Source organism: Canis lupus, chromosome 13, assembly GCF_011100685.1.
Source record: "Canis lupus familiaris isolate Mischka breed German Shepherd chromosome 13, alternate assembly UU_Cfam_GSD_1.0, whole genome shotgun sequence".
NCBI classification, from domain to species: Eukaryota; Metazoa; Chordata; class Mammalia; order Carnivora; family Canidae; genus Canis; species Canis lupus.
Genome location: NC_049234.1, coordinates 61,031,233 through 61,057,322, shown reverse-complemented (window position 1 = coordinate 61,057,322; position 26,090 = coordinate 61,031,233). Strand labels below are relative to the sequence as shown.

The window sequence follows — 26,090 nt, the reverse complement described above, 5'->3', positions numbered from 1 at the left end:
GCTTCTAATTATGATATGGTCTTTCTGGGGAGCAGCCCCCATCCTGGAGCCAAGCAGGAGCCTACACAGTCACCTAATTAGAACAAAAAATGCTCCTCGTACTCTTATCACTTAGGAAATAACAAGGGTTTAGGAGTTCTGTGCCAAGAACCAGGCGCCGAGCCAAAACACGTATTTTCTATGATTTCACAACTCTCACCGTTGTTACATCAACTCTCCAAAGTAGGTAGCATTGTACCATATAGATGAAAGAAATGAGTTGGAGATCAAGTAAGAAACTCAAAAGCACCCCAACCTGTACTTTTTCCCACTATATCAGAAAAAGAAGTGTAGGACAGGGCTCTGAAGCCTCAAAGGCTGGATTGAAATCCTAACTCTACTAAATAGCTATGTGACCTTGAAAGTCATTTTTTGTCAGTTTCCTCTTTAAAATACGGCTAATAGAATTTACTGCACAAAAGTTGTAAGAAAGTTAAATACAAATCAAAGTGCTTACAAAAGTCTCTTAGCACTTACTATTAATTTTATTTCCAATCTACCTCTCTACAAGAAAACAAAAGATAAAATAATTTTGATATGGCAGCTGTAAACCAGAGGTTAAGATAAGGCTCAAATTAAGCCGGTTTGGTTCCAAATTCCAAGCCTATGTCCTTTGTAAAGTTAACCTCCAGGAATTTCAGCATCCTCCTAAGTGCTACAGAGAACAGTACCACACTTCACAAAGTTATTGTACAAATTAAATGAGGTAATGCACAACCGGCACATGGCAAGTGTTTAATAAGTATTAACCACTGATCATCTCTGCATCTTTAGCAGCTAGAGAGATTTAATGAATAGTTAATGAACAATGATATAGTTAAAACATCTTTTGTGCTTTCCTTCACTAGTCTTTGTCATTTTCTTCCCTGGCATCATCCCAAATAGTTTCAAGTTCTGCATCTCTATCCTACTATAAAAGGTCAGAATAACTAAAGAAAAATATAACGTTTTTTACCACTTGAACTTGTCTCTTACCTTGTAGTAATCCTACCAAGTTTTCGGCAAATGTGGTGTACAAACAGCAACAGCTGCAAGTCACCAGTACAATATTGAAAATGGAATTTTAACCTTATTTACCACATTAAGGACTATTAGAAAAATGTTCACAATTAATGTAATTAAGGCATATCTTTTTCTGCTTTTAACCAAAGTTCCTCTTCATTCCTAAGCGTTTACCACAATGTACAAGATCTTTAATTAAAATCTATTAATTACAAGTATCCTGCTCAAGAATGACACTTAAGTAAATGAAATCTGTCAGAACTATTTTATAGACTATCTTACAAATAAGATGATTCCAAAGGTGCATTCTCTTCCCAAGGAAAATTACAAAAGTGTTCTAAATTTGACTGTTGCTCCCCAACCAGCTGTGAAATTTTCCTAGGCTACTATTTGACAATATTGGACAACTCTTTTCAACACCGTCTCTTACCAAGAACTCCTGTATTGCTCCCAAATTCTTATATGACTTTAATAATATAAAGAACAAAAAATACTGAGCAGTAAGCCAAATTTCCCTGTTGACAAAATTTTTTTTAAGTTTAAGGTTAGTGTTATATATGTATCAATACAATCACTTCACTAGATAAAAATAAAAATTTATTGATCTTAAAATTATTGCCAAACCAAAAACATTAAGCTAAGTGAAAACTTTATTTAAGCTTAATGCTCTTTTTAACTCCTGCACGGATGCCAGAGAGTTCACCACTGTAACGTTGCTCTTCTCTACGAACTTCACGAACTTGGCCTCTCCTGCGGATTTTGGCTCTTCTGAACTTCTCCCGGTGTTTCACTCTAGGATTGCGATCAATCTTCTTTCTTCTGGGTGTAAGTCCCCTATTTTTAGCAATCTGATAGGTAATGGCTCTCTTCGCATTTTGATCTTCAAGAGCCTGTTCTTCAATACTGTCTTCTTCTTTCTTTCTCTTCAACTTTTGCTGGTCTTCTATTTCTTTATAGTATTTCCGTGCAGCTTCTTCATCAAAATCAGAATCATCAGATACGTCTGTAACAGCAGAGGCAGCAGCAGGAGTCTCTGAAACAGATTTTGGCTTGGCCTTGGTGAATTTCGCTTTTGAAATCGGTTCTTTGTTTCCAGCATCACCTTTAAGTGTGAGGAGATGACGAATTTCAGAAGACAGCTTCTGATCTACAACTGACAGCTTGTTGATCAAATTTCGGTAGGTGACAAGCCTTTCTATGACAGGATGTCCGTGTGCAGGGACTCTCCTGGCTTTCAGGATCAAATAAAAGCTGATGTTGGCGCAATAGTTCAAATAGAGGTTGTACTTGGTCCTCAGGTATTGGCTTCCTTTTCCGGGGGGAATGATCCCTTGCTCCACCAACTGTAGCAATGGCTCCAGCTCATCCTTCACTTCAGTCAACTTAAGTTTCAGGTCTTCTATCAGTTCCAAGAGTTCTGGTGACTCTTTCCGCAGCATCTTCAGCTTCTCCTTCACTGAAACTTTCGCCAGATCCTTCACGACCCGGGTCTCGGCCTCATCTACCTGAGATACTGGTTTTGCGAAGGCCTCTACCCAGGTCACCCCAAAATCCTCCTCCTGCAGGGCCTGGGCTAGGCGCCGCTGAATGAGCTGGGCTTCCTCTTCCTCCTCCCTTTCCTCCTCCTCTACTTCCTGTTGACTTTGTCGGCTTCGGGCCTTGGAACCATAGTCTGTGTCGTAGTAAAGTTTTTTCCTCTGACCCCACGACAAACTGGGATCCCCAGATGCCTCGGCCTCGCTCTGCACGGAGCTCCCGCCGTCATCCTCGTCGTCCTCTTCCTCCCCCGCGCTGTCTCCATCTTCATCGTCCTCATCGGCAACATCTAGGGCTAGAACCTCCTCCTCCTCCTCCTCATCGCCATCCTCCTCCTCACTCTCCACTCCGCTCCAGCCTTTAGCCAAGGCGGCCCGAGATCGGGCCTCATGGAAATCATCCACCTGATCTTGGTAGTAGCTGGAGTCCCCCGGCGAGGGTGGCAGTTCCAGACCGTCTTCATTTCCGTCCGCTGGGCCGGGGCCCGCCTTGCCTCGCACCGCGGCCCACTTGGCCGCTCCGCGCCGCCGGGATCCCCCCGCCATAACTCACGGTCTCACGTCCTACGCCGAAGTCGGGCTTTCGGCCACCGGCGACCTCCGCGAACCAGCCGCGCGCTCGGGCAACACGCTTCCTTGTTCGGCCACGCGCCCTCCTCCGCGGGGAGCTTGCGGGCCGGTCGCTAGGCCGCGGGGGCGCCGCCTCCTTCCGGCCCCCAGGATGCTCTCCCCGCCGCGTGCGCACCGGGACTTCCGCTCCGTCGCGTCCACTCCGTGTCGGCCAGAGCACCGCCCTCCCTTCGCGTTCGCCCTTTAACGCCAATCGATTCCGGTGAATCGAACCCCGTCCGTGTAGGAACAACAGACGTGGGAAGTTCCGTTCCGTCGGCCTGTTCTGAACTCTCGCGAGTCTGGGCGTGGCTGTGGCCGGGAGCGCGAGGGCAGCGGGGCCAGTAGGGGGGGCTCCGTCTCTACGCCTCGGGCCCGGGGCCGGGGCCGGGGCCGATGTGGGTCTCTCGCAAGTCTCCGGCTGTGCAGTTGTCGTAGCTCCTCTCCTCTTCCTGCCGAGAGGTCAAACAGCCCTTCTCCCCGCAACGTGCAGATACTACACCTCTTGGGCACCGTGGCCTGAGGCCCGCGTGGCGCCGCGGGTGTCGGGCATCCTGGCGGGCCCCCGGCTGCTGGCCCCGGGCGCGGGGACCCCACGGGGGCTTGCGGCCCTGGCGGGGTCCCCGGCACAGTGGCCTGGCACAGAGTCAGTATGTGTTTCACGAGTAAGTACTGAAGTTAGGGTATCTGACCTCCTGGCATCTCAGGTGCTTCACGAGATCGAATGATGCCCGCAGGGGTGCGCGCATCCCGGAGGGGGCAGCCTGGCTGCACTGGCTCTTAGGGATCACTCATTCCGGAGACTGTCGTTTTATACGTGTGGAAAGGGTTTTTGGTTTTTTGTTTTTTTTTTTGTTTTTTTGTTTTTTTTTTGTTTGTTTGTTTGTTTGTTTTGTTTTTTGTTTTTTTTGTTTTTTGTTTTTTGTTTTGTTTTTTTTTTGTTTTTTTGTTTTTGTTTTTGTTTTTGTTTTTGTTTTGTTTTTTTTTTGAGGAAGAGGGTGGTCATAATAGAGAAGAATCCATCCAACTTGTCTTCAGAAGTATTATTAGGGCTACAGGTACGAAAAGACTGTCCTATAATCTTGGAATGATTCAAGGTTTAAGTTTTCAGACACTACACAGAATAGATTCAGTATTAATGACGCCTTCAGATGTAGGGAGTTGGAGTCTGAACCCTCAGCAAGATCCTAAACCTAGGAGCGACGTACAGTTTCCTTGAAGAACAAAAAGCGTCCTTTTTTTTGGAAAAATCATACACATTTTTAGAAGAGTGACGTTTCGGATTAAATATTTTCGAAATGCTAAATGTTCTCTTAAGCACTTCAAAGCCTTTGTAAGCTTTTAGACAAATGCAATGTAGTGAAATTAAAAGGTGTGGAGAAAAGCCCTATGTTCTGGGTTGGGGGGGGGAGGGGAGTTATTCTGTATGTTGGTAAATTGAACACCAATAAAAAATAAATTAAAAAAAAAAAGCCCTATGTTCTGACGGTAAGCACAGAATTCACTTTTGAATGTAAATTTTAATGGATTTTATTATTGAGCAAATATTAGCCGCTTAGTAACTGTAGCAGCTGCTACATGTAGATCCTAAGGTGAATTAGCCAGAGTGTCTTCCCTCAAAGAGTTTATTTTTATTTTTTGATTTATTTATGAGAGAGAGAGAGAGGCAGAGACAGAAGCAGGCTCCACGCAGGGAGCCCGACGTGGGACTCGACCCTGGGTCTCCAGGATCACGCCCTGGGCCAAAGGCGGCATTAAGCCGCTGAGCCACCGGGCTGCCCCCTCAAAGAGTTTATAATCAGGTATAAAAGAAGACATACATACAAATTACTAAAATACAAAGCAATCTGTGATGTAAACTTAGTGCTGCGAGAGGTTGGAGGAGGGGTGAGAGATTGGTTCTGGACTGTTATTCTGAAATACTGCTTAAAGAATGTTGCACCTAAGTGGGACTGTAATTATATCCTGCTTTAAATGTATTAAATTTTCATTATACATAAAAAATTAAGTTTCGCTGAGGCCCACAAATCCCAGTTTTTCTGCTTAATTTTATTGCAACTTATTTGGAATTTATGGCCATTCTTCAGGACCAGAATGCATATATTTTTATAGAAAAGTTAGAGAAATATTTTTGATGGGAATGATCAGATTGCTCTAATATTATTTCTACTAAAGATTACATTTCCTGACCAGAAAAAGAGTTGCAATATCCAATGTGCGTGGAGAGAGAGCTGTAGTCCAACATTCTGAGACTTTTTTGATAAAGAACCGTTCAGAAGCCAGTTTTTCGATTCCAGCAGCTCCTCTAGCCTGGCCTTCCATGGCTTAATCTTACAAGTTTTTTAATTTACCATTTAGGTGAGGAGATTTTTTTTTTTCACCTCAAAAATTTGTATTTCTGAAAAGACAGGTTAATAGTTTTGTTATGAGCCTATGCCAACCAAAGTGGAAAACAAGATGCTTGGGTAGCTCAGTCAGTTAAGCATCCTTGACTCTTGGTTTCGGCTCAGGTCACGATCTCAGGGTCATGAGACTGAGCCTCCCATGAGGCTTGAGCTCAGTGTAGAGTTTGCTTGTCCGTCCTTCTGCTCTTCCCTTTGCTCTTGGTCTGTCTCTTTCTCTAAAATAAATAAATAAAGTCTTAAAAAAAATAAAGTGAAAAACACCTGATCCCCAGAGGAAATGAACAAATATTGAATAATATTTGACATTTAACCATTATATTTGTGGCAACTATAAGGAAATGAACAAATATTGAATAATATTTGACATTTAACCATTATATTTGTGGCAACTATAATTCATCATCAACCTTAATATTTATTACATTATTGTGATGCCTGGCTTAGGAGTTAGCAAACTACACTTAATGAGGGCCAACAGGTTTTTGTTTTCTCAGAATACCCTTTGGCCTTATTCTAGGACCTTTGGGAGACTTGCTTACTGTGGAAGATAGGGATTGGTGAATGGCAGGCTGGGTGATATGAGGATGCTTTCTTTATTCAAGGCATGAGTCTTGGGTGTTGAAGGTATTCTACCACCAGACGTGCTGGAATCGATATCCCTTGTGACTGTGCAGCAATAGCAATAATAATAGCAACAACAGCAACAATAGCTAGCACTGAGAGCGGTTATTATGTGCCAAGAGCGTTACAAGCTCTTGGCATTCAGCTGTATGAGGAAGGTACTATAATAATCTCCAACTGAAGAAACTGAGATACATAGAATCTAGAGGAGGTCATAAGGCTAGTACGTGGTAGAGGTAGGTTTGAACCCAGATAGTCTGGCTTCAAATCCACACTGTACTGTAGCTAACTACTTGGCTATTACTGGCTTTCAAATGTTCCCTTTATGACTCTCATTTCCAGTCTCTGCTGTACATTTGATTCAGGATCGCCAGATATACCTTCCTAGAATATCATCTCTATCATCACACATCCTTGTTTTAAAACTCGCAATGAGGGATCCCTGGGTGGTGCAGCGGTTTGGCGCCTGCCTTTGGCCCAGGGCGCGATCCTGGAGACCTGGGATCGAATCCCACGTTGGGCTCCCGGTGCATGGAGCCTGCTTCTCCCTCTGCCTATGTCTCTGCCTCTCTCTCTCTCTCTCTCTGACTATCATAAATAAATAAAAATTAAAAAAAAAATAAAACTTGCAATGACTCTCAGTTACTATCAAGATAAAGTTCACAGCATATGTGACCCTCCCTCAATTTTACCAAAAAGTAACCTTTCCAGCCATATCTTTGATTACTCCTCAACTAAAACTTTTCCCTCTAATTTACATGCTCTACTACTCTACTTCCCTCCCCTAAGTCTATGAGCCCCATTAAGTCTAGATCCATGTAGTCATTTTTTGAATCCCCAGAATCCAGGTCAGTACTTGAGTAAATGTTTCTACACTCAGTCTCAGCATATCAGAATGGCAGCCTTTAAAACAATGAATTACACAGTGTCTTTTTTGCCTCTCCAGTCATCAGCAGTTTTTTTTTTTTTAATTTAAAAGTAACATTTGAAACATGAAATATTTATTACATGGCTTTGTGTACTTTGGCTCATAGTTAAATGCATTTTTACTCTTAATACCAGTATCACAGAGTAGGTAGTGATGACTGAAGTTGTCCAAAGTAGCTTGTTTTTTGTTTTCTTTTTTAATGCTCAGAGAAATAGTAAAGGTGAAAATAATTTTATATGTAGTAATAATGGGAAAATGCATCCTTGATGTTAATGCTACCAAATTCTTTAGATAGTTCGACATAATCACAGAAACTCCTTGAGCTATTTTTGGGTGCAGAAAAGAAAGAAGGATTATTTTTAACTGTAAAAAAGAAAATGGAAGAGAAGAAATATAGTTGCCATCTGCTTTCTTTTCTCTCAAAAACCACTTACCCTGAAACCAGTAGGTTAGTTTCTTTTTGCAACTAAGCACTGTATCTATTTAAAGACACAAAAAAATCCTAAAAGTGATCTGGAAGTAAAATATAGAACTTGTACTGAAATATGGAATAAACATATGAACTCTTCTAAGCTTTTAACTGAAGATGACTTGGGTTTGGTGGCCTTAATTAAAAAATGAAGAATTTAATGAGATTGTAACACACACTTCCCCTTCCAAACTCTAATATAACTAAATACTGTGTAATTGTTTCCCAAACATGATTTTAATCCTTTTTGTTTTTCTTTATCATAAGGAACCTTGTAGATATAATTATTTATATAGTAGCCATTGATTCAATGAAAATTATAGCTTTGATGGGGAAGGTCTTTTGAAACATGGTTCAGATAAAATATTTTTCTTTAAGCCATTTCTCATTCTCTATAGAAAAAAGGACTTAGCTCTTAGCCTAATATTCAGGGTTTTCCTTTATGTGGTCCCAACTTATTTTTCCAGCTACTTTCCTACTATTTTCCGCGAGGAATTCTACCATCCAGCCAAACTAAAATACTCATTGTTATTTTTTCTTTTTGAGATTTCCTTCTCTTGGCCTTTGCTTATGCTGCCCTACAGCTCAATTCTTAGATGGCCTCCAAGGCCCACCTAAACTCTCATCTTCTCCAGGCTGCATTCTCTGATCTTCCTTCCATTAGCATCTGACAGCCCTTTAACTCCTCCTATGTTGGGATTTTAAAACATTGTCTTCATTGTGTCATTGTGTTAAGAATATTTATACACTTGTCTCATCTTTCCTCCAAGATATATCACTGTTCATCTCCAACCATTACGATATCTAATACAATTACTCAGTTACTATACATAGTAAGTACTGATAAATAGCTAATCAAGTAATGAGAGTTAAATTGAGCTCTGTTAAATTTCAGTAAGGTATTAGAAGTTATTAAAAGCAACCTAAGAAGTTAATAAGCTTCTGCAAATGGGACATTGGTCTATACCTATTTTTGATATTAAGAGATAAATTAAACTCTATGCTAAGAGCAAAGGAAAACCATGGAGTAAAGGGAAGAGGTAAGATTATAGGCAGAATGTTTGTATTGAGTTTGTTACAGCATTTAGGTGATGATTTAGTGTCTAAACTAGGGCCCTGTGAACAAGGATATAAACAGTGGACAGATTAGGAACTATTTGGGAGGTGGTATTATAAGATTTAGTGTCTGATTAAGTGTAAGGGACAAAGAGTTACAGTGACTCCCAGATTTTCTTGGACAAATGAGTAAGATGATAGTAAACTACTCCCCCGCCCCCCCCCCCCCCCCACTAGGATAGAAAACTCAGGAGGAAAGAGGTTAGCAGGGTGCAGGAAATGAGACAATAAGCTTTAGACATGTTGCATTTGAGGTGTCTGTGAAGAGGTTCAAGTGTCTAATGTTTATTGACAGTAGAATATATGAGCCTGAAGCTTAGGAAAAATATTTAAACCAGAAAAGACATTTGGGAGTCTTCAACATTCAGATGGAACATGGAACTATATGATATTTAATTGAAAACAGACAACAACTTTTGATTGTCTTTACTTAAGTAGCTAGCACACATGAACTAGAAGAAATATACTACCTGTTTGCCACTACAGTTATAAGAGCGTCTATCATTAAGTATGAAACTTAAAAGGTTCAGGTTCATAAATAAGTTCTAACGCAGTTAAATATATAATGTAAACCTATTAAAGTTTAAGACATCTAGTTTAAGACATGTACCCTGTGAACATACCACCAAAAACAACAACAAAATACATCTGAATAAAGCCTCCATGTGTGCTCAACTTGCATTTTTATCATGTCCAGGTTTTAATACCTGTCTGGGCTTTCTCCACTAGCTATTATCAATTTTTAACATTGAATATTTTGGGAGATACTGATTGTGTATCTGGTACTGTGTTAGGTATTTTATTTTATTATTATTTTTAAAGATTTTATTTATTTATTCATGAGACAGAGAGAGAGTGGGAGTGGGGTGCAGAGACACAGGCAGAGGGAAAAGCAGGTTCCATGCAGGGAGCCTGATGTGGGACTTGATCCCAGGTCTCCAGGATCAGGCTCTGGGCTGAAGGCGGCGCTAAGCCGCTGAGCCACCCGGGCTACCCTGTGTTAGGTATTTTAAGTACATTATCTTACTACACTATGTCAATGAGAAGGGTGCTATTATTATTCTCTTTTCTCAGATGAGGCTCAGAAATGTAAAGTAATTTACCCAAGGTTATATAACTGGTAGTTCAACTCAAGTCTGTCTCACACTGAGGTTGGTTTTTAAAATCATTTTATTCTACTTTTTCCTAACATATTTTATCACTAATGGAAAACTTGTAGAGCCCCAAAACCTACGCATTTCTTTTTCAATATGTGCTGAAAAACCTGGACCCTCAGATTTATAAACTCAGATTGCTCATAGATATGATATGAAATTCAACCAACAAAATGGCAGAAAAACAAGAGAAGAGCGATCAGCTATATTTCATCTCTCTTGTTCTGGCATGGATGTAGTAGATGTGTTCAGAATACAGGCAAATAAACATAAGGCATAGTTAGAGGCTATCATTCAGAGACTGTTCTGCTGTTTCCACATTGATTAATTTTGGGCAGATTTATTCTGTTTTTCTTCTCTGATTTTGGTAAAATTGTTTATTTGTTGTAAATTATTTTCCTTCAACTTCTTTCTGTCTACACTGATTGCCATATTGGAGCATTACTTCACACTGTGATTATGAGCCACTATAATTAATGTTCTGCTATACAATATTTAAAGTAATAGTGAACACATTAGTGTTTACAGAAGTATTTCCTTTTGTATAAATGTAAATAACTGAAAATGTTCTGTTTATATTTGAAAACTTGTTTTATGGGTGCCTGGGTGACTCATTTGTTAAGTGTCTGACTTTGGGTCTGGTTATGATCCCAGGGTCCTGGGATCAAGCCCCACATCAGGCTCTCTGCTCCGCAGAGAGCCTGCTTCTTCTTCCTCTGCCTGCCGCTCTGCCTGTTTGTGTTCTCTCTTTCTCGTTCTCTCTCAAATAAATAAATGAAATCTTTTTAAAAAAAACCTTATTTTATGTTGCTAAGGAACTGAACTAAAGATATTTGATAGTCAAGTATAATATAATTATCTAAACAAAATCACTACTCTACAACCAATTCATACAATAATGCTAAATTTACATCCATGTAAAATATTTTTATTTTGCACAGCATACAAAATTGCACTAGATACTTAAGGGAGGATATGTTGAAACATAAAATAACAGTTTCTGAATTTCTGTTGCCCATATTGAACATTCATTTCCTTGAATAGCTGTGTTTTCTCTCAACTCCAAATTGTCAGTGTTATATTTTATCCTAAACCATATTCATCCCTTTTTTGCCTGACTTCTACTCACCTTTCAATCTCACTGTAGATATTCCTTCCCCTTGGAAGCTTTTCTTGATGCTGCCTACCCTCTCCCCTGAACATCTGTGCTCCTATGGCACATTGTACTTTGTCATTATGTAAATATATGTTATTATTACCTAATAAACTGTGAACCCTCTGATTAAAGGTCAAACTTTTCTTGTTCACTTGTATCCCTGCCATGTAGAGTAGATGTCAATAGATATTTTTTGAAAGAAAAAAAAATGAATGAATGAACATTTGAATTAAGGGGTAGGTAAGAAGCATTGGCCTTATAGACCACCTCATAAATATTTACTATAATGGCAAATTTATTTCAGTGCCTTAAAGAGAAATTTTTTAAAAAGATTTTTAAAGATTTTATTTATTCATAAAGACACAGAGAGTGTGCAGAAACATAGGCAGAGGGAGAAGCAGGCTTCATGAGGAAAGCCCAGTGTGGGACTTGATCCCAGGATCCTGGGATCACGACCTGAGCCAAAGGCAGATGCTCAACCACTGAGCCACCCACCCAGGTGACCCTAAAAAGATTTTTAAGTAATCTCTCCACCCAGCATGGGGCTCAAACTCAAAACCTCTAGATCAAGAGTTGCATGTTCTCCTGATGGAGCCAGCCAGGTGCCCGTAAAGAGAAACTTTTTTTAAAATAAAAATACATGGTTGCCCCATTTATACTAGGATAGTATGAGCTAAAATGATACCTAATTAATTTCTGATTGGTGCTATAATATATTACCACAAACTTAGTGGCTTATGACAATACACATTTATTATCCTTACAGTTCTGTAGAAGTCCGACATGGTCTGATTGGGCTAAAATCAAGGTGTCAGCAGGGCTGTGTTCCTTCTGGAGGCTCTAAGGGAGAATCTGTTTCCTTGCCTTTTCCAGCTTCTAGATGCTACCTACATGTCCTGGCTAATGGCTTTTTCCTTTAACTTCAAAGCCAGCAGTGCAGGATCTTCAAGCCTCTCCTTCAGTCTTTGATGCCGTGCCTCCATCTTTCCCTTATAAGGATCCTTGTGATTATATTGGACCCACCTGGATAATCTAGGATAATGTACCCATCTGCAGATTAGCTGATTAGTAACCAAAATTCCACCCGCAACCTATATTCCTTCTTGTCATGTAATATCATATTCATAGGTTCTGAGAATTAGGACATGGACATATCTTAGATGGGCCACTGTTCTGCCAACCATTATACCTTGGTATTTATGTCATTCTGAAAGAAGATGCTATCTTTTCTCAACATAAAAGAAGAATAATAATAGTTGTTAAAATAAATGAGTTTTTATATATGTTGCAGGCATGTCCTAGGTGCTTTACGACTGTTAATTCTCATCAATCCCATGAAGTATGGACCATGGTTATGCTCATTTTACAGATGAAATTGAGTTAAAAGGAGTTTAAATAACTTACCAAAGCCCCATTTAAACCCAGGCAATCTGACTTCAGAGCCTTTGCTTTGTTCAGTAGGAAGATGGTAGATAGAGCAGTGTGTCTCTTAAAACATATCTCTACAGTGTAAAGTATTATGTTGTTCTAGGTATTATATAAATTATTAAAATTAAGATAAATTTATGAGTATAATGTTGCAAAATTGGTTGGGAATTAATCAATTATTGCATATCTTTTGGGCCAAAGCAGCTTATTTGAAACTCTGAGGGAGATACAAAAGAATTACTATGATTGTCTTACAAGAATGCATTAGGTATTTTAAAAATAATTAACTCAATATTCTCCAGCATGAATCTATGCTTTCTTATCAGGGAAAAAAGATTTAGTACGGCACTTATATATGACATAAAAACTCTGAATAGAAGAGTTAGAGCAAGAAAACTTTTATTTTCTCATCCATTTTTCTAACTGATTCTTTATAATTCTTCTTTGGTGTTTCCTCATATCCTGTTCTTTGGTGCCAATTGCTACCATTCTTTATGAACCTCTCTCTGCATTTAGAAAACATTAATTTAGTACAAGGGATAAATTAAACACACATGAAGAGAAGTGATAAAAATGTAAAATAATATGCTAACTCATGTAAAATGACAGATATAAGATGAGCAATGAGTACAGAGAATAGTGGAGTGAACAGAATGGAATGACATTATGTGGGGAAGACTTAGGAGAATTAATTTTAAAGATTTTAGGATTTTTGACAAGAACTGACAGAAAGGAAGAAGAAATTTATGGTGAGGAGAATGACAGAGTAAAAAAGATTCTGAAACAGGAATTAGCAAATCATGTATAGGAAAAGGAAAGCAGACATATTTGAATAGAGCAGAGGCCTCCTCCAAAAATAGATTACAATTTCCTTAAAGCAGCAAGGGACCAGACCACTGGAATTCATGAACTGAAAGGAGAATATTGTTGTTTGAGGGGTTTCCGGGAAATCTTGTTAATCATTGTATCTCTAAAGAAATTATTGTGAAATCTACACTGTTGGACTTTTTTAATGGATTTTTAGAAATAGGCTGATTATAAACCAGGACCTGCCCACACGGTAAGAGGAAAGAGCTCTGCGTTATAGTCAGACGACTGACATGTAACATCCCAAATAGCAGTTCTATGAAAAGCCACTGCAGGTGCAAGTTTATTTAAAAACAGACCACAACACAGGTGCAATTCTCCTCATAAACATTTAACCACAAAAGATTACCCTAAAAGTCTCTGTGGAAAGCCGTTGGAAAAAAGAGAGGTCAGGTTTTTGTCTTAATTTTTTAAGTTTTAAAAAGAACTTGGGAAAAGTTTCTTCCTCATAATTTGTGTTCTTTTAAAACTTAGTTTTTGCCTCCTGATGTCTAAATATAAGTTTTACATATGCTGTGATTAGGTACAGATAAATAATAAGAAATTCTGTGTGCAATCAGCAAAAAATGTTTAGGATTAAAAAATTTCAATTAGATGAAATTTTTCCTCATAGATATGAAAAAATAATGACTTAGTTTTGTGGCAGATAAATTGGATTGGCAGTTAGGAGACCTATGCTCCACTTTTAGCTTTAGAATGACTTAATTCTGAAATTCAAAATAGATCCTAAACTTAGACAATTCAAATGGGAAAAAAGGTTACTCCTATAAAGAAGTGAATGGTATCATTTACTGTAGTTCTGCTACAGTTCTAGGGTCATCTTCCCTGATACTTGACCTAACCAATCTCTTTCCCATCTTGAGCCTTTTACTTGATATTTCCTTTCTTTTTGGAACAGTGTTTGATTCTGTGGCAGGCAAAATAATGTCCCCTGCAACCCCTACCCCCACCCCCACCCCAAGTGCATGTAATCCCTAGAACCTGTGAATATGTTAACTGTTACATAGCAAAGGAGATTTACAGATGTGGCTAAGGGAGTGGGCTTTAACATGGGGAGTTTATCCTCAATTATCTGGATGGGCCCAATGTAGTCACATGACATCCTAAAAGCAGAGACCTCCCTGGCTGGAAACAAGGGAGATGAAGCAAAAGCAGAGATCAGAGCAGGACTTGACCCATTATTACTACCTTTAAAGATTAAGGAGGCCACTAGCCAGGGATACTGTCATCATCTAGAAGCTGAGAACAACCTCCACCTGATAGTAGGCAAGGAAATGGAGATGTCACCCCTAAAGCTTAAGTACTGAATATTGCCAAAACCCGGAATGAGTTTAGAAGTATATTCTTCGTCAGAACCTCAAGATAAGAGCGAGGCTCTGTCTCTTGGCAGTCTGTTCCTGGTGTTTTTCTCTGGACTCCATCATTTTCTTGGCCAAAAGTTTAGCATATTCTGCAGCCTCTTTCTTACTTTTTTTAGTATGCTGTTTCTTCAGAGCAATATGCTGGTGTTTGTGTTAGAAGACACGTGGAGTAACAACACGTTGAATCTCGGACACTTTGGTTCTAGGTTTCTCATTTTTGTTTAGGGGCTATATCACAACATACAGGCAGATATCATCTTTTTTAGAGAGATTGAAAAATTTGTGGGTTCTGCTAGCTATTTTGGGCTCCAAGCAATGAGGCATAATCATATCAGTGAGTCCAGAAATATCCCCCCCCCCCCTTTTTTTTTACAATGACCAAGTTGAGAGCACTGAGATTGGGATCCACAATGCAACCCCAAACAGATTTGCCCTTTATTTCTCTAGTCCTCCTTGGCTTATAGCAAGAATGCTCTTTATTCAGCTGCAAGTAGATATAGCCATGAGTCAGGACACTCTGGGGAAGCCTTGTTTGTCATTACCACCACCGATTCAGACCTTGTAACCCTTCCATGCTGCACCAAGAGTGTTAGCAGCAACTTCTGTGGTGATATGCTCCTCATAAAGGGTACAAAGTTTGCGTTCATCGTCCACTTCAATGAGTGAGTTTCTGGCAGCCAGTAGCTGAGAAAGAGGTGTTCGTCTTCATCCTAAAGTAGCTCACTGCCTCCAAGGCACCATGAAAGAGAGCTGATAATGATTCTTGATAAGTTACATCTGCTCTTGTGGAATTGAGAAGAGAGTACCTTACAGGAGTTTTGGGAAGTCCAGAGCAACCCAGTCAGGATGATCTTGCGGGCAAGAGTAGATTGCCAGTCAGATAAAAGGCTTTAGCTCATTTTAGAAAACTTCCTTTTTAATCTTTGTGAATAACTTTATCTACAACAGATTTGTGGAACTCTGAGTGACTACAGGATGTTTGGGACTTTCAGGATGTTTGAAATTAAACTGGTTGCAATTATATGTTCCTTATATTGTGTATATATACACACATAAAGAATTTCCCACTTTTGAATGCTTTATCTTCGTTCACTTCTCTTGGAGATTATTTTTTGTTAGTTTGTCTTGGCTGAAGATCCTTCCTCGGGTGCTAATAGGATCTTCTCTCAGTTTATTTTTCTGGGTTGATTCAAAAGTTACTTTTATATTGACTAGCATTTCAGAGGTATAGAAAGTAGAGATATGGTAGATGTAGGTATAGAGGCCGTGTTCCTGATCATCCTATTTGAGATGCTGTGTTTTTGTAGCAGATTTGGACAATACTATTCATTACCAAAACTTGTTTTCCATATAAAGTTCAAGGACAAATGGGAACAATAATTTGTTATGCTGAATGCAGAATTTAATCCATTAAAGGGAAAATAGAATTCAGCTACATCTTGGATTTAAAGCCAAGAAGGCTATTAAAAAATATCATCATCCCTTTTAAGTATGTAAGTGGCAAGATGCCAGGATATCAAGGATCTTTTTATATTATGAAAGACTTTCAAGGGGAGAAATCATATGATATTAAAAATAGGGGCTAAGGAAAGATTATTTAAGGTAAGTATTCATACTATCCTTATGGATGATGTGGAGAATTACAGTCTGTGTGATATTATGGAATTATATGAATTATCTTGAAGTGCTGTACTCAAAATGTGATTATTAACAGATTGGTGGTAGCTTGGAGGTGAGACTTTAGATGTATGCCAAAGAAATCTGTCTTCAGCACTAGCCCATTGAACATTTTTCTAAACAAATAAGGATCCTAATGGCATGCGTATTGAGGTTGTAGATGCTCTGAAGCTGAGAGAAATAACTAATGTGCTAGGTTTCAGAATCTGGACTTAAAAATAATAAGTTGTAGTGTTGGTGTGAGTTTAGTAAGATGAAACTTAAGGATAAATGCTAAATCTCATACCCAAATTCCAACTGTTTAGTATTAAACATGGGGAAGTTATTACTATATAGGAGCATTTTTTTTAAAGGGGATTTTAGTTGACTATAGAGTTGTTAGAAGCCAGTAGTGTAATAGCTGCCAAAAGAGAGATAATGTTATCCTAAGTGGCATTTTTTGAAAAATATTACTCTTCTGCTGTTTTATACTTGTCAAATAACACTTGGACTACTGTATGCATAGCTGGAAACTACACTTAAAAAAAGCAACATTGACACTATAAAGTCTGTTAAAAAAAGAGACTAATATTGCTAGAAACAGTTAAAATTACAGACAGTTTTCAACTCCTTGTAAAAATGTTCTCCATTCATCCTTTATTTAATCAATAGATTTTAGATATTATTATGCTTTGATATTATTTGTTTTCCAAAACAAGTGAGCAACAAGACAAGGCCATGATTAAGGAGCTCTTATTCTAATGGGTAGGAGATAGTTACTAAATAAACTAAATAGGAAATTTAAACTATGATAAATACCATGAAGAAAGTAAAATAGGGTAATAAGACAGTGACTAGTGATTGGTTAGGATGATTAACAACCAGGGAAATTCTCTCTGAGGCAATGACCCTTGACTGGAGACTTGAATGATGATGAGGGGCCAGACATGCAAAGATATGAAAAGTTTTTCATGTAGAGGGACTAAAAAGTCCAAAGGCCCTGAGTGTAAGTAGCTGGAGAGTGATAAGAGAATTATGGGAAATCAGGCAAGATAATGAGTTTGAATTTATTCTAAGTATAATGAGAAGCCAGTAGAGGGTTTTGAGTCAGATATGATCTAATTTACCTTTTGAAAAGATCACTGTCTGCTGGGTAGACAATGAGTAATGGATAAGACTGGGTATAGAGAAGAATTTGGAGCAGTGAATAGTTTAGTGAATCGTAAACATGAAACCATTTTTTTTTCTCCATATTATTGCTTCCAAAATACCATGATTAAATTTTTCTTTGCCTTCCCTTGATAGTGATTTAAGGAGATTCAATAATTTTGGAAATTTTCTATCATTAAATGTCTAATTTAATTTCTCTGAACCCAAAACAGGCTTAAAGAATAGTCAATTTAGGGATACCTGGGTTGCTCAGTGGTTTGGCACCTGCCTTTGACCCAGGGCATGATCCTTGAGTTCCGGGATCAAATCCCACATCAGGCTCCCTGCATGGAGTCTGCTTCTCCCTCTGCCTGTGTCTCTGCCTGTCTCTCATAAATAAATAAATAAATAAAATCTTAAAAAAAAAAAAGAGAGTAGTCAATTAAAAAAAAAAAAAGTCTATTTCAGTGTGAAAACTTATATCCCAAACTCACTTTTAACTTCAAATCTCCAGTATAATTTGAACAAGTAGCAGAGACCAGATTTACCCTCCCACCAGAAACAACTAAAAGAACCTGAAAAACATATGAAACAATAATTTTTAAGAAATTGGACAAAGGGCAATGATTTCTGAGAGACCAGAAACAAATGTGAAGACATCTGCAATTGCCCCAGCTTCTTGCCTTGAGAGAGTTTCCAGGGCCTGGCTTCACTGGTGAAATTTGCCAGACATTTAAAGAGAAAAATAATACTAATTCTACACAAACTCTTCCAGCAAATTGGAGAGGAAAGATACTTCTAAACTTATTCTATTGGGTTAGGATTATCCTGATAACAAAATCAGGCAAAGATATTGGAAGAAAAGAAACCGTTTCAGACCAATATCTTTTATGAACATAATTGCAGAAATTCAAAGCAAAATTTTAGTAAATTAAATCCATCAATTTATAAAAAGGATATTACATCATGAGTAAGTGAAACTTATGCCAGGAATGCCAAATTAGTTTAACATTTAAAATCATTATAATTCACTGTATTAACAAAAAAGCAAAAATTGTGTGGTCATCTCAATAATTAGAGAAAAGCCATTTGAAAAAGTGAGATATCCATTTCTGAAAAAATAAAAAATCTCAGCAAACCAGGAATAGGACAGAACTTCCTCAACTTGATAAAGAACATTCAAGTAAAACCTAACATGAAACTTAAACACTGAATTCTGAAGATGTGAATTGTTTAATAGCTTTATTGAGATGTAATAGATACACAATGAAATGCACACATTTAAACTGTACAATAAATTTTGACATGTATGTACAGTCAGGAATTTGTAACCACTATCAAGACAATGAGCATATCTATTCCCAAAAGTTTCCTTAGGCACCTTTGTGTTCCTTCTCTTCTTCTCTTCTCTCCTGGTCCCTCCCTTCCCAGGCAATGACTGTTCTCTGTAGGTTTGTTTGCATTTTCTAGGATTATTTGTATTAAAAATTAAATAAAATACAAAAATAAAATTTTATTAAATTATAATTTTATTATAATTATTTAAATTAATTTATTATTTAATATAACACCAAATTTAATATAAATATATTAAAATACACTTTTAAAATACTATTTAAAATGTACAACTATTTTTATAATATATGTTCAAATTTTTTTCTTTCAAGGTTTTATTTCAATTCAATTTAATTGACATATAGTGTAGTATTTGTTTCAGGGGTAGGATTTAGTGATTCACCACTTGCATATAACATCCACTGCTTACTACCAGTGCCTTTCTTAGTGCCCATCACCAACTTACCAAATCCTACCCCCCCACCTTCCCCTCTAGCAACCCTCAGATTGTTCCCTATAGTTAAGAGTCTCTTATGATTTGCCTCCCTCTCTGTTTTTATCTTATTTTATTTTTCCTTTCTTTCCCTTCCCCTATGTTCATATGGTTTATTTATTAAATTCCACATATGAGTGAAATCATATGGTGGTATTTGTCTTTCTCTGACTGACTTATTTCACTTAGCAGGGAGGGGGACAAGCTGGCTCCATGCTGGGTGTGGAGCCTGACAGGTGGTTCGATCCCACAACCCTGACATCAAGACTGGAGCAGAAACAAGAAGTCAGATGCCCAAACAACTGAGTGACCCAGGTGTCCTGGCTGCCTTTTAGTTTTGTTGATTGTTTCCTTTGCTGTGTAGAAATTTTTTGTCTTTTTTTTTTCTTTTTTTTTTTTTTAATTTTTATTTATTTATGATAGTCACAGAGAGAGAAAGAGAGAGAGGCAGAGACATAGGCAGAGGGAGAAGCAGGCTCCATGCACCGGGAGCCCGATGTGGGATTCGATCCCGGGTCTCCAGGATCGCGCCCTGGGCCAAAGGCAGGCGCCAAACCGCTGCGCCACCCAGGGATCCCGAAATTTTTTGTCTTGATGAAGTCTCTATATTCAAATTCTATATTTTGTGTATCTATACACACATTTAATCATACAGTATATACTCTTTTTCAAATATTTTGTCTGGCTCTTTCACTTTTATTTTTATTTTTTTAATTTATTTTTTATTGGTGTTCAATTTACCAACATACAGAATAACCCCCAGTGCCCGTCACCCATTCACTCCCACCCCCCGCCCTCCTCCCCTTCCACCACCCCTAGTTCATTTCCCAGAGTTAGCAGTCTTTACGTTCTGTCTCCCTTTCTGATATTTCCCACACATTTCTTCCCCCTTCCCTTATATTCCCTTTCACTATTATTTATATTCCCCAAATGAATGAGAACATATAATGTTTGTCCTTCTCCGACTGACTTACTTCACTCAGCATAATACCCTCCAGTTCCATCCACGTTGAAGCAAATGGTGGGTATTTGTCATTTCTAATGGCTGAGGAATATTCCATTGTATACATAAACCACATCTTCTTTATCCATTCATCTTTCAATGGACACGAGGCTCCTTCCACAGTTTGGCTATTGTGGACATTGCTGCTAGAAACATCGGGGTGCAGGTGTCCCTGCGTTTCATTGCATCTGTATCTTTGGGGTAAATCCCCAGCAGTGCTGGGTTATAGGGTAGATTTATTTTTAACTCTTTGAGGAACCTCCACACAGTTTTCCAGAGTGGCTGCTCTCTTCCACTTTTAATAATTACTTTTTTTCATTCATGTGTGTATGAATAGTTTATTCACTTTTTTTTAAGATTTATTTATTTATTTATGATAGACAGAGAGAGAGAGAGAGAGAGAGAGAGAGGCAGAGACACAGGCAGAGGGAGAAGCAGGCTCCATGCCGGGAGCCCGATGCGGGACTCGATCTGGGGACTCCGGGATCGTGCCCTGGGCCAAAGGCAGGCGCCAAACCACTGAGCCACCCAGGGATCCCCAGTTTATTCACTTTCATTGCTGAATAACATACTACAATTTGTTCATTCAATTTGTATATGGATATTTAGGCTGCTCCAGTTTTAGGCTATTACAAATAAAGCTAACACTTCTTCCAAGTGTTGTCTTCCTTCCCCAGGTTAGAAAAACTCTGGATGTATTCTGTTTCTTTTCCAGCTTTATTGAGGAATAATTGGCATGTAACTGATTAAGGTGTATAATATGATGATTTGATACATATTGTGAAATGGTTACCACAGGAAGATTAGTTAACATATCCTACAACATTAAACTTCTCTAATAGCAACTTTTAAGTATACAGTACAGTATTATTAACTATAGTCACCATCCTATCCCTTACATCCCAGAGTTTATTCATCTTATAACGAAGTTTGTACCTTTTGGCCAACATCTTCCCATTTCTTCCACCCCTCAGTCCCTGGCAACCACTAATTCTACTCTTTATTTCTATGAGTTCAATGTTTTTAAATTCCACATATAAGTGAGATCAATAAGTATTTGTTTTTGTCTGTCTGACTTATTTCACTTAGCACAATGCCCTTAAGGTCCATCTGTATTGTTAGAAATGGCAGGAATTCCTTCTTTTTTTATGGCTGAAAAATATTCCATCATATATATCACATTTTCTTTATTCATTTGTGTGTTTGTGGACACTTGGGTTGTTTCCATGTCCTGGCTATTGTGAATCAATTATTGTGAATAATAATACAGTGAACATAGGTGTGCAGATATCTTTTTGAGACAGTGGCTTAATTTCCTTCGGTTTTCTTTTGGATATTACCCAGAAGTGGGATTGCTGGATCATATGGTAGTTCTATTTTTGATTTTTTGAAAAACATTCATACTGTTTTCCATAGTCACTGTACCAATGAACATTCATTCCCACCCACAGTGCGCAAGGGCTCCCTTTACTCCATATCCTCACCAGCATTTATCTCTTCTCTTTGTGCTAATAGCCATTCTAATAGGTGTGAGGTAATATCTTTATTGTGGTTTTGATTTGCATTTCCCTGATGTTTGGTGATGTTGAGCACCTTTCATGTACATGTTAGTCATTTGAATGTCTTTTTTGGAGAAATGTCTGTTCAAGTCCTGCATCCGTTTTTAAATCAGATTGTTTGGGTTTTTTGCTATGGAGTTGTATTGGTTCCTTGTATCTTCTGTAAATTTCCTATCAGATATATGGTTTGCAAATATTTTCTCCCATTCTGTAAATTGCATTTTAATTTTGTTGATTATTTCTTTTGCTCTGCAAAAGATTTTAGGATGCAGTTCCAGTTGTTGATTTTTGCTTTTGTTATTTATGCTTTTGGTGGCATATCCAAAAACTCATTGCCAAGGCCAATGTCAAGGAAATTTTTTACTGCTTTTGTCTAGGAGTTTTATGGTTTTAGGTCTTGCATTTTTGTCCTTAATCCATTTCAAGTTAGTTTTTGTGAATGGTGGAAGATAGGGATCCAGTTTCACTCTTTTGCATATGAATATCCAGTTTTCCCAAGACCATTTATTGAAAAGACTTTCCTTTTGCCATTGAATATTCTCATCTCCCTTGTCAAATAATAGTAAACCCTATCTGTGTGAATTTATTTCTGAGCTCTAGATTCTGTTCCATTGGTCTATGTATTTGTTTTTGTTTATTTGTTTTTTATTTTATATGTGTCTGTTTTTTATGCCAGTAACATATTGTTTTGGTTATTATAGCCTTTTAAAGATATTTTCATTTATACCTCATAATGGTCATATAGCACGAGCACATCTCAGTTTCTATGTTCCTACGTGCCCACAACCCAAGGGGAAATGTCCAGTTCTCCCATGAATGCTTTCTTCAAACTTCACTGCAGTAGACAGTTCTAGGCTGGGTTTGCATTTTCTGCAACTCAACAGGGAGTGACCGACATAATGATGATGGTTCTGATGATAATCACTACTACTTATGGAGTGCTTACCATATGCCAAGATCTTTTCTAACTTCTTTTTATGTTATAATACATGTTAAGCTCCACAATAACCCTATGAAATATATATTGTTATTATCCTCATTTTACAGATAGAAGTCAAATGAGTGCTCAGTTTACCAACTTCACAGAGCTAGTAAATGATGAATTGGGAAAAAACTCGTGCAGTCAGACTCAAAATCCTTTCTCTTAGCTATTATGCTCTATTGCTTCTCAGTTTTCCCTTTTTGCAGAGTCCATGATTTCTTTGAATTATTTTCTTGAATCTTTCCCTCACTTGACCTTGGGGAGGAAAAAGGCCCCTGTATTTCCCTCTCCCAAGAGTAAAGGGGGAAAGTGTCTTACCACAAACACTAGTATTTCCACAAAGCCAACAACTCCAATGATATCATTTCCCTTTTCCCTCCAATGTCCTCTAAAGACTAGAGGAGAGAGCTCATGATTGGGGTTGGTGGTTGATGGTCATAAATTGAGTTCTTTTGCCTCCTGGTAAGGCTTGGAGGAAGTGTCTGACTCTCTTTAGAATTTAGGATACTTAGCTATTCTTGTTAGCTGTGAGCCATAGTAGCCATTGCTAGGGCAAAGGAAGAATAATTTCATGATTGAGGCTATTGTAATCATCCAGGATGGAGGATAGAGACTTGGACCAGGGTGGCAGTGGAAATGGAGAGAATCAGATAAATTTGAGATATATTCTCCAAATAAAACCAACAGGATATGGTGGTAAACTGAACATGGGGAAGAAGAAAACAAGGGAATCAAAAAAGAGGATTTTGGCTTAAAAAGCCAGGTGGAGGGCAGCCCGGGGGGCTCGGCGGTTTAGCGCCGCTTTCAGCCCAGGGCCTGATCCTGGAGACTGGGATCGAGTCCCACGTCGGGCTCCCTGCATGGAGCCTGCTTCTCCCTCTGCATGTGTCTCTGCCTCTCTCTCTCTGTGTCTCTTGTGAATAAATAAATAAAATATTAAGAAAAAGAAAAAAAAAACAGGTGGATGTACTGAGATAAGTAAGACTAGAGACAGTAAAAGATTGGATTGGAGGTGCGCAGGTGGCTTGATTATCAAGAGTACTGTTTTGCCTGGTTAAATTTTGGATACTTGTTAGGCAGACAAGTGGAAATATCAAATGGAAAGTTGGATGTAGGAGTTTAGAGCTCAATGGGCAAGGCAAAGTCTAGAATTATGCACTTGAATCTTTTTTTTTATTTATTTATTCATGAGAGACACAAAGGGAGAAACACAGGCAGAGGGAGGAGCAGGCTCCATGCAGGGAGCCCGACATGGGACTCGATCCCGGGTCTCCAGGATCACACCCTCGGCTGAAGGCAGCACCAAACTGCCAAGCCACCTGGGCTACCCCAGAATTATGCACTTGAAAGTCACAACATGTCCTGTAGTCAAAGCCATGGGATCAGATAAAGTTAATTAAGGAGAGGATGAGAGAAAAGAATAGGCTGAGGATCAAACTTCAATATTCATTGGAAAATTCAGCAAGAGACAGAGAAAGAGTCACTTATGAGATAGGAGCAAAACAAGGAGAGTGTCTTCTCTGTGTCCCAAGAGAATAAAGTCTTTTTCATGACTTGAATATCTCAAATATATAATAAGCTGTGAGGAAGTGATGCATCAACCTATTTCAGATGGTTTTTAAACAAATGCTGAACTCAGACTGTCTGCTGTATAGGAAATTGAAATAAAACCTGAGTGGGAGTAAAGAAGATAAGACTAGATTATGTTAGGATCTCTTTCATCCAGATGAGTCTATCACTGAAACTCTTATTAGAAGAATCTTATATATGAATGTAGAAAAATAAACCATTTTTGGTGAAGAATTTAGAACATGTGGCTGAGCTCCCAGTAACTTAGCTCACTTGCATGGAAGTGTTCTACTATTCACATATTTTGGTGGGAAGAAAATAACTACAACTGGAGACGAAATGGTTTAAAAATTAAACCAGGACCTGTTATTTATATATAATTGGTTAGTGCTAAAAAATTATGAACCAATTTGCCTATATAACAGAATTATTTTCAATGTAAGCCTATTTATTTTTTTAAAATCACCTTTAATGACCCCTTGGTCTTCTATAAATAGATGATACTGCTAGTTATCACCCTCCCTCTCATGCTTCTAGTCTACAAATTTTCAAACTTTACATTAGAATCAACTGGAAGACTTTTAAAAATACATATTACAAGTCATATCTCTAGAAATTCTGATTGGATGTAGCCGGGAAATCCATATTTTGACTTATTCCACATGGGTCTAGGGAAAATAATCCTTGGACCATGCTTGGCAATACTCTGGTCCTGATCCTATATTGCAGGTATGGGTAATTCCTTTTTGGTGGCAAAAGTGCCACTTTGTTTCCACACCTTATTTTTATTGGGTAAATCTCTTATTTTTTTTTCCTTTAGATGCATAGTTTCCATAATAGAAATATAAAATTGTAAAATTGAAAGAATAGAAACATCAAATATAGAACTTTTCTTTAGCTTAGTAACTATGGAACTTTCTTTAGCTTAGTAACTATGGATTAAATAATATTTGCTTTATTAAAAACAAAACAAGTTTTAGGGGAAAATTTTGTCCCCAGAGATTTACTCAATTTGCTTTGGTGAGGAAATCTAGCCTTGAGTTTATTTTCAAGGAAATAATGACTTAAAAAAAAATAGTATCCAGCTAATTTTTAATTACTCTGTTTTAGAGTGAATGAATAAATCAGTCATTTAGAAACTACAGTTAGAGTTAGTGTTGATAGTTGTTTTGACATCCTGACCATACACTAAAATAATGTGTTTCCAGATTTATTTTTTTCTCTATAGATACGATTGTTCATGTGGATCCAGTATGTTTTCCTTAACCCCAAGTAGTTTCTAAGTTCTATGGTAGTAGAAATTAAAATGAAAGTACAGTTTGACAGTATAGTAGCATTGTATGTTCTAGTGTCTGGCACTTTGTTCATGTTAGACATTCAGTACATGATTGAAAGAGTGCAATTATGTGCCAGCCTTTAATAATTAGTTTTTACTCTGCTGTCTTCTGCCATTAGCTATGAAATCTGCTTGCCTACTTATGATCCTGAAATACTTCTTTAGTGCCTCTCAAAATTCTAGGAGACCCTTAAAAAAATTAGAGAACTGAGAACCAAAAGTAACATAGATTTGATGTTGCATATATATATATATAACCAACATGTTCTTGGAACCAGCCTTGCCTAAGAGACAGGAAATTCTTAACATATTGAGGCA

General features: G+C 38.0%; 1 protein-coding gene and 1 long non-coding RNA gene across 2 annotated transcripts; both read right to left on the bottom strand.

Moving 5' to 3' along the window:
• Positions 1 to 808: 808 nt before the first annotated feature.
• Positions 809 to 3,391, bottom strand: UTP3 (UTP3 small subunit processome component). The gene has a single exon (XM_038556271.1). It carries the CDS (start codon positions 3,120 to 3,122, stop codon positions 1,692 to 1,694), a length of 1,431 nt encoding a protein of 476 aa, XP_038412199.1. The 5' UTR covers positions 3,123 to 3,391; the 3' UTR covers positions 809 to 1,691.
• Positions 3,392 to 5,500: 2,109 nt separating this feature from the next.
• Positions 5,501 to 11,080, bottom strand: LOC119874469. Its single transcript, XR_005369079.1, has 2 exons — positions 11,008 to 11,080; positions 5,501 to 5,805 (listed from the first exon to the last, which is right to left on the bottom strand). It is a non-coding gene; the product is annotated as an uncharacterized LOC119874469 (long non-coding RNA).
• Positions 11,081 to 26,090: the final 15,010 nt, after the last annotated feature.